General features: G+C 36.3%; 1 protein-coding gene across 5 annotated transcripts in view; it reads right to left on the bottom strand.

The window, feature by feature from the left end:
• Positions 1 to 9,136, bottom strand: part of TRAPPC11 (trafficking protein particle complex 11) — a 25,157-nt gene that overhangs the window by 13,268 nt on the left and 2,753 nt on the right. For all 5 annotated transcript variants that reach the window (XM_035897784.1, XM_035897783.1, XM_035897785.1 and 2 more), the window contains exons 5-14: positions 7,373 to 7,472; positions 6,550 to 6,623; positions 6,226 to 6,322; positions 5,174 to 5,307; positions 4,700 to 4,847; positions 3,768 to 3,861; positions 2,329 to 2,408; positions 2,150 to 2,228; positions 2,003 to 2,057; positions 439 to 584 (exon numbers count right to left, since the gene is read on the bottom strand). In XM_035897784.1, coding sequence (XP_035753677.1) covers positions 439 to 584; positions 2,003 to 2,057; positions 2,150 to 2,228; positions 2,329 to 2,408; positions 3,768 to 3,861; positions 4,700 to 4,847; positions 5,174 to 5,307; positions 6,226 to 6,322; positions 6,550 to 6,623; positions 7,373 to 7,472 — 1,007 coding nt within the window. The remainder of the gene's footprint in view (positions 1 to 438; positions 585 to 2,002; positions 2,058 to 2,149; positions 2,229 to 2,328; positions 2,409 to 3,767; positions 3,862 to 4,699; positions 4,848 to 5,173; positions 5,308 to 6,225; positions 6,323 to 6,549; positions 6,624 to 7,372; positions 7,473 to 9,136) is intronic.

Raw genomic sequence — 9,136 nt, 5'->3', positions numbered from 1 at the left:
TTATTTCATCAGCAGAGTTCCAGTAAAAAATCTGACATAATTGTATTTGCGATTTTAAAGTCCAGTAAAATTGTGCTAGCTTTGTTACTTATTAGGAAAAATGTTTTTCCCTTTTAGCTGTATTACAGTTGTTTCCCCATCCCAAAGCTCCGGAAGTTTCTGTTACGTTATTTGAAGTCTCAAATGGAGCTCTGTGCCTCAGATACCTTTACACAATGCATTTGAAGGCAATTAATTTTATAGTAGAAGAGCAAGAAAATTCAACTTCCACAGAATATGAGAGAAGGTAGTAAAAATCCAGCACAGGTATACAGTTATTTTGTAGTCAAATCATTTGAAGTACTGTAAGCATTGTGCCTGACAAAGATTACTCAGACTTCCAAATACAGGTAATATAATTTTTCCTGTATAGGCTGAATATATTTCTTAAAAGAATACCTCTACCCAGCAGCTCTAACGAATACGTTATATAATCTTTTAGCTGGGCCATCAGATATGAACATTTGAGAGCTGTCGTCAGTATGGAAGTGAGAAGAGTCCACCATCCTTCGCTGCGATATTCACACATAACATAATCCAAGAGCCTGCAACACAGTAAAATTGAGAGAAAAACAAGTTATAGACACCAATATTTTTTAGAAGCTTGCATTTATGTGGTATCATTAACACAAAATTCATCTTCACTAATACAAATTCTAGATTAAAGCCAAGTCTACTGTTTATATACAGCAATGATTTATTTAAAACAGCATGAAGTTATTGTAAAGAAACATACTTATTTGACAAATTTTCTATTTCAGACTAGAACAATTTTCACAAGAGAACAGTAACACTCAGCTGCCTTCACATAGAGAACTAGCAAAACAGCAACTGAACAGAAGAGTCTTAGACCAGCATTGCATTAAAAATACTCTACTATTGAGTATGCAGTAAGCTTTAAGAAAAACAAACCAAAACCCCCACAATAAAGTCCCCTTGCAAACTGAAGAATTTTAAAGTTCCTTAAGCTGAATTGTTTCTTTTCCTTCCTACCTCCTATCCCCTGCTCCCTTCAAGGGTTTCAAATATCTACAATGCATGCACCAATCTTTATCAGGCACACCTTAAAATGGTTTTAATACTGAACAATGTTTGCTATTTCTAGCAAAGCAGAGAGGCGATATTTTTAAACTCTGTTCAAGACGAGTTCTCCCTAATTCAGAAAAATCCACCTAAACGTAAATAAGAAATGCCTGTTCGTATAAAAATTAGGCTTGATGCAAATTGATCTGCTTATCCTAACTTATCTTCTCCTCCATGTAGCTTCCAGTCAGCTAGTAACAACAGCAAACACATCTCTCCTACCTCAAACATACTCCCTTTACAACATGGGATCTTTGAAACCTAATTAATGAAAACACTGTGGGACTTAATATGACCTTGACTCCATTTCCCCTTAAAAATACAAAGTTAAGAAACTAAGCATAAGACATATCCTTCAGAAAAGATAGTAGCTGTACCTCAGCACTAAGCTTTCCTAGCTCTGTAGTCAATAATAGCAGAAAACTACACCAATAAAAAGAATTCCTTTTGTTAGTTACCTGGTATATAAACAAAAATCAAATTCAGCTACATTTCCATATTTTTTTTTAATTTTGTCACTACAAAGTCTGTAATTAAATGTAACTACATTCTTATTGCAGTAGCAGGCAAGTTTCAGAAATCACTTCTGGGAAAAAGAGAGCACACATGATCCATCACTGAGCTAGAAATAAATATTTGCCAAATAATGCAAATCGCCACAACAGCTTACAGCAGGAAGTTTTTCTACTCTAATAACTGACTCATCTGTTTTGCTTTCTTTGACATAAGTGGAGTTTGTAGACTCCAAAGCTCGTGCTTCAATCAAATCCAGGTACTAGAAGCATCTTAGATGAGCTTCCAACATTATTCTATAGCAGTAAGACATGCGGTCTTAGTGAGAAGAATAGCATGTGAAAAAGCAGTCACGGATGGTACTCACTTCAAAGCTTTGGCATAATCTTTAGCATAGTAATATTCTTCTCCCATTTGAACCACTGATAAAAAAAAAATAAATGAGTATCAGGTCAATACTGAAAGTCTTTGCAAAATTAATTTTAAAAATATGCATCTGATTATCTATACTCACTCAAATGACTTTTCATTCTTGGACATTTGTATTTCTTGAACTGCGCAACAGCATTACTCAACAAAGTGATTATTAGCTCCTAAAAGATAAAACCATTACTGATATCATTATATATGCAAACATTAGGATAACATTAGAAAACAGGTTTGGGGTTTTTTTTTTTATAGAATAGAACTTACCGAGTGAAGGACATTTTTCTCTTTCAACTGTAGGGATAAAATCCCCATCTTCTCCTTTTCAGGATCAGAAAGATCAAAGCCTGCATAAGACAGTGAAAAATCCATGAAATTAGAATTTTGTCCAGACCCAAAGGGAACTATTTATGTGGTGAGCTGTATGCAATGCAAGCTCCAACTCAAGCACGCTCAAACTCTTAAACATTCTTTTGCCTAGGAGACGGATATATTGGTTTAAGAACTCATCAATCCTCCGTGTTCTAGAAGGGAAAATCTGGAACAAATATCTTGCCTTTTGTTTAAAACAACTTATCTGAAGCTACCCAAAAATAGCAAACTATAGTAAGACGACCTAATCTTTAGACTGCATCTATTAACATTTGAAGCGCATATGTTAAGACAGAATTGTAGCCCTTTTCCTATCTGATCTCACGTAAGGATTCAAGCTTATGTTTCTCTAGCAGTACAGAATGCCAGCGTATGAAGAACTGTATAGGGCTTTAAAAGACTATATGCTGGAACCAAAAAAAACCTGAATATATTAACAAGAAAAGTTTTCTCTTCATCTTAAACTATTTAACCTTGGCAGTAGATTTTAATTTTAAAACAGTAACATTTGAAGATAAAAGAGGTTAGACAGTACTGCATTTACAGTAAGTGAAATAAAGTCTCTAAAAGAAGGCAGTGATAAAGTGGCAAAGCCCAAAGGATATGCAGAGAATAAAGAATAGGAGACCAAATGGAGAGGGAGAAAGGGAAGTAAAACCACAGTCAGCAAAGCAATGAAGATCTCAGAACTGCATGTGTATTCATACATAGCTCAAAAACTGTACAAAGTCTGAATTTCTGAGAAAACATCCTCCTTAATAAGAAAGCCACAAATTCCTGCCTTAGATTAAAATTTAGTCATTGCATCCTCTCAATCTATTTTGAAATCCAAAAAGCTTTTTCAGAAAAAAGAAGTCATGAGTTCTTATCTACAGTTGACAAGACACGGTATGGATGGCAGGATGAATTTATAAACAGTCACATTCAGGTACATCGTTACTTTTGCTGTATCCAGTTCTCCAGCTTCTCTTCCCAGGAATAACACATTTCACTGCAGTCAGGCATTTCTGCAGCACACTGATTACAGGTAGCTTAGGCAGCAGTAGAAACAAAGCAGCAGCAGAGCTTCCATATGGCCTAACACAACTTTGCTAAAGACCTGATCCTGCACAAACCCAATGTTCCTTTTTCTATTTGTTATAGAGATCAAACACACTTCCTGTGCTTCCAATTGACAGCTGCTCAAGTCGTACCACCAACTAACAAGAGCAAGGTCCCAGCCCCACATCTGGCTCTGTGGAAAAGGGATTACATGCTTATGCCCACTAAGCTGGCAGGATCAGCAGCCACCAAAGTTTGTCTAAACACCACAGATACAAGACACAGAAACGTACTTAACGTTCCCTGCCGCCATGGTCTTTGCCCATAGAAGTCAAGCACTCCAGTTTGTGTTTCCAGAGGATCCGGATTGGGATATATCACAGAAGACTGTAAATTCAGCAAATATAGTAATAAAAAAAAGGGTTCATGTTTCATTTTAAAGCATTAAAAGTGACCTGATACTCCAATACACGTGCACATAAAAGAAGAAGTTTGCTTTAAAATATACAACCTTTCCAGCCACGTGTATAAAAATAGTACCTCAGGAAATCCAAACATTTAAATACTTCTCATTAATTCAGTCTGACATTCTACTTCATTCACCTTCATTTGTCTAAAATATTGTTACAGAATTACTGAGTAATCCTTTTCAAAACAAGCTCCTAACAAGATAATCCAAGAACAACAAGTAAATAGGAACAAAGACATTTTTAAATAATCAGGACATGTCAGCTGGAGAGTAGCTACATATAATTAGCGTGTATTTTTAAATCGACTGCAGAGATTGGTTTTCCATGCAAGCCCTTCTGCCAGGCAAGTGTCAGAAAAAAACCCAAAACAACCACCACCACCACCTACTTCCCCCCAATCTAATACTAACGCTCTTGTTTCTCTGCTTCCTGCAAGTCATCAGATACAGTGCGCGTATAGAGAAAATATACTGGAAAAGCAAACCAGTACATTTTCAAGTATCCATAGATGTAGAAAGTATACTTTTTTTTTTTAAAGTATTTTAAAACCATGTCAGAATTATTTGTAATAAAATAAACACTAACGTGTTTGTTCCAGAGTAACCTGTCTAATACATAACAAATACTTGTAAAACACATACTTTTTCCTTGAATTTCATTTACACATATCACAGATCATTCCACTACCATTTGAAACTAAAACATAGTAAATTAGCTATCTGGTTACTTACAAATTTTCTCCCCTCCCAACTTACATCATGGTTACAAAGCATACTTGCTAGTTGTTTCCGTTCCTGTGCATAGTAGGCTGCCTGCTGGTAATAGAAACCTGGATTCTGAGTTTGAATTGCTGTCAATCCCAGCTTAATTGCTTCATCAAACAAGTCACCAAAAGCCTGAAACCTATTAAAAAAAAAATAACCAAGATATGTACAGAACAGCAATTTGAACTGAAAGGTACATTTCATAAAAGTTCTGGTTAGTCTTAAGATAGATGATACTTCTCTGAAATTTTGCATCTAAGTTCTATGGCTGCATTTGTGTCATATCCTGTTCATTCCCAGAGAAAAGTGGCAAAGCAAAATGACTGCGTACAGTTTTTATGATCTAGTGTATCTCTTCCTTAGACAAAGAGCTCAGAATTTGTATCTTCCCTAGACAAGTAAAACAGTGAACTTCATAAGATTATATAGGAACTAAACCAGAAACATTACTAAGCAAAAACATACTGTTTAGACATCCAAGCAGCATGCTCAAAAGCCAGTTCTGCACTTCCTATTTTTTTCTTGCACAAGTCAATATGTTTCCTGAACTGAGCAATTGCATCCAGTGGAGTATTATGCTGAAAACAGAGGCGACATATCTAGAAGAAATCAAAATAAGAGGAAAAAATAGCTGTGTTAGGCTGCTAAGGATTAGCTTTAATAAAAAAAAAAAAAAACCCAAACAAAAATGCCACCCATAAAAAACCCAAACAAACTAATTTACTAATTTTACGTATTTCTGAAGAGCTCAAATAGCATAGAAAACAGGGGGGAAAAAACAGATGTAAACCATAATGTACTACACCTGAAATCATGTGGTCCACTTCATCTAATATTATTTTTCTTCCCATTCTCCCTCAAATCATCAGTGGAAGAGTGCATAACTCTGTCAAATTCAAGATGGAACTGCAGAGCCACTGGGAAAACGATTATCTTTGAAGCCTGCAGCCTGCAAATGGAATCTGATGGAGTCCAACTCCAGGACTGTTGTAAATGGTGGGATAGGTTTTTTTGGGGGTTGTTTTGCGTTGGTTTTTTTTTTTTTTGTTGGTTGTTTTTTTTTCTTTTTTTTTTTTTTTAAACCTAAAAGCCCCCAAAATACCACAAAAGCATGGACTGATTCTTAAAGAGTTACTTTCCTCCTAACAAGCGGGAACTTAAGTGTACTGGCTTAAGCTTTGCAAGACAACAGAAATATTCAAGGAACAAGCAACCCTTGTTTTCATTCCCCCTGGACAGACTGAGTGTTAAGGAGAATCTAGTCTTTCAGATGACTGCATCTCCAATGAACTCCAATCCTTCAAGATACTCCCAAACTTCACCTAAGGATCTTTCTTTTGTGTGGAATCCAGAAGTCTCTACAAATCTGAGTGTAATTAGTATTCCACTGATCGCTGTTTCTAATCCATCTTCTTAAAAGCAATATAAAATGGAACTTTTAAACCTTTACACATTAGAAATGCATCAACTTTTTTTAAAGAGTAATTGTTGTCAAAGATTAGAAGTACACTTGTTACCTTGTAGTTTATAAATCCTGCCATGGTCTTGATTTCCAGCATGTTTGTTTCATGAGCCCTCAATTCATGCACAAGATTATAGGCAGTTCTGTAATTTCTAAGCAGGAATACTTAAATTAGAGTTAAATCATACAAGATAATAAAATTTAAGAACAGGACTGCCGACAGCAGAAAACAGCCTTCCAATCAGAGTGTTCTCCCCAGTGAAGAATTCACCCCTTACATACACGTTTAAATAAATTTACATTCAGGAAAATATTTATCATAGTCTATCTAGCAGTAATGTGGGGTATAGAGGGTGGAGGAAGATTACATGAGTCTTACTTGAGAGCATTCTGCGTATCCTGTTTCAGCTCACTGAAGAATGCTATTTTGAACTGGTGTCTAACAAATAAGAGCTGCAAAACACAAACAGTGTACATCATTCACAAACATCTGAACATACCTGTTACCTACAAAGCAGATGTAGGTGATAATTTCAGAGGTTTACCTAATACAGCAGTTGACTTGAAAAACTGACTATGCAACTGTTTCTTAAGAGTTCTCTCTGCCACCATGACGCAGCAGTGCTCTTTCAACAGATTTAATCTATTCCAAGCCTTTCACCCTGGAACACCCCAACTCTGTAACACCCAAAAACCTCTACACCAGTGTCGATTGTTTGTTCAGAGCTCACCACCTGGATCCCAGCTTCCAAGAGAAGGAAGCTGGCAACTGCAACAGAACATTGTGTGTCTTAGCAGATATTGAACAATTTGAAAAGCAAAAGCTAAAAGCTAAATCAAGGGTAAGTTTAAGTTCTGAGCTTCTAAGGGAAGCACTCCCCACAACTAGGTAAGGTACTACATTCAAATAGGTTAACCCACAACGAAAAATTTTTTAAAAGTCAGAGAACTTAATTTCTGGGCTGTGGCTCTTCCCCTAAGGAAGATGTGAGGATGACAAATAAATGTAAGAATAACACCAATCAAAATGAAAGTTTAAATTGCAGAAAATAAAAACAGATTTACTTTCTCTACTGAGAGAAGGCATCTCACGTTGGAAGGGAGAGGGGGGATAAAAACATTTAAGTAACAAACAACCCTTATTTTCATATTTTAACATGCACTATAACTTGCACAGTATTTCAAAGGTAGGGTAACATTACCTGGTGAGTGGTTTTGTTCAAGAACTCCTTATGAGATTTAACTCTTCGTATTTCTGTGTAATAGTAAGTTTGTGCGTGCTCATAGAAAGCATTTTCCAACCTGCAACAGAGTTGCTCATAAGTTTCACTAAGTTTTTCCCACATACAAAGAATATGACAAATTTTAACTTTTAACCATGCTTATTTTAGAGTTGGCCAGAGAAGCTTGAGGTACTACTAAACTGTTCTTTAAGTTACCACACAGTTAAGAGTTTGCAGGCAAAAACTCTTCAAACAAAGCCTTACAGAGGGGTAGCACGAAGTAGAATAAGCTGGTTCAAGAGCCTTATGGATTAATTTCTCATACAACAGTCTCTAGCATTTAACATGAAAAAGTGAGGATAAGCGGTTAGTTTCTGTTGCCTTGCAAAATCCTAAAGAGGTGCCTCAGTCAAAACAAGCAATTTTTACAGAGGCTCCTGGGGTAAGTCTGAACAGGTCAGGATCTTATCTGCTGGACTGTGGGGATAGGAGTAGGAAGGAAAAAATAGCAGTAAATAAGATTATGAGGGCACAGACTAGGTTTCATCATTCTGTCCAAACCTCAACAGCTTGCTGGGTTGCAGAGGTAACAGTTGAACTTGCATTTGCAAGATAAATAGCTCTGTGGCAAGACACAGGTGGAGAAGAGAAAGACAGAAAGGCCCAGAACGCTGAATACAGTATGAGGCTGAGGAGGATCTAAGAAGCATATGCTGTATGATCAAATTGTAAGGAGTAAAATCAACTCAAACAAGACCAGAATCCAGGAGAGGAATACATTCAATAGCACCAACACACATAAAGGATGAAGTATCAGTTCTGTGATTTGGCAGACTTTGACTAAGAGATCACAGCTTGTGCTCTGCTTGCCATGCAACAGGGGGGATGGCAGTGAAAATGGCGGTATAGACCAATGGACAGCAATTGTTAACTAAAAGGAAGACAAGAGAAATTAAGTCTACCTATTATACTTATTTTAGCAGTACATTGCAGCTGTATAAGAAAAGACAAGCCAGTCTGAGAGGTAAAAAACCCCTGTTCTTTTACTACTATGAAATCGCAATGAAAAATGTCAAAACAAAAAGATTAATACCAGGAATTCTGACATTATTATATACTCAAACCTATTTTTTTGATGTGCATGAAGAGTTATTAATCCCTAATGATACAGCCTTATCTTCACAAATTTGGAGACAGTTGCAAACTGCATCTCAAAATGCAACTATGTGCAGTTTGCAAAGGCTTACGCTAGTTAACAATGAGTAAACATTCCCTCTTTAGCACTGAGCAAAATGTGAAAAACTAGAGGTAACAATTACTGTATTTTGACAAATTCTAGTAGCTGTTCATGAGCAGCATGGATACCACAGTGCTGATTTATGTTGAGAACTTCACCATTTATATATAAATACAAGGGTGAGACAGAAGAATTAGTCTCTCAGACCATGACCCTTCCTCTCTCTAAGTTTATCTGGAAAAGTTAAAACTGATTTTAATAAATAATGATTTGCCTTAGTTTGAGCCCTTCTTTTTAGGTCTACACAAGACTGTCTTCCTTTCCCTGTACTGTTTGTGAAATACAGCTTCAAACAAATTATGAAGGTATCCCCTGTAAATATTAAAACAGAAAGTAGAAGAAATGTAAAAAAATGACAAAGACATAGTCTTTGCAACCAGATAAATGCCACTTAGCATAAATAGAGATATACTTATACAGCCAGGAAGCGGGAAGGGTGGGGAGAG

The sequence above is a fragment of the Egretta garzetta genome, unplaced genomic scaffold (assembly GCF_000687185.1).
Source record: "Egretta garzetta isolate BGI_Z169 unplaced genomic scaffold, ASM68718v1 scaffold46, whole genome shotgun sequence".
Classification (NCBI taxonomy): domain Eukaryota; kingdom Metazoa; phylum Chordata; class Aves; order Pelecaniformes; family Ardeidae; genus Egretta; species Egretta garzetta.
The sequence above is the reverse complement of the archived record's forward strand: the minus strand, read 5'-3'. Positions and strand labels throughout refer to the sequence as shown.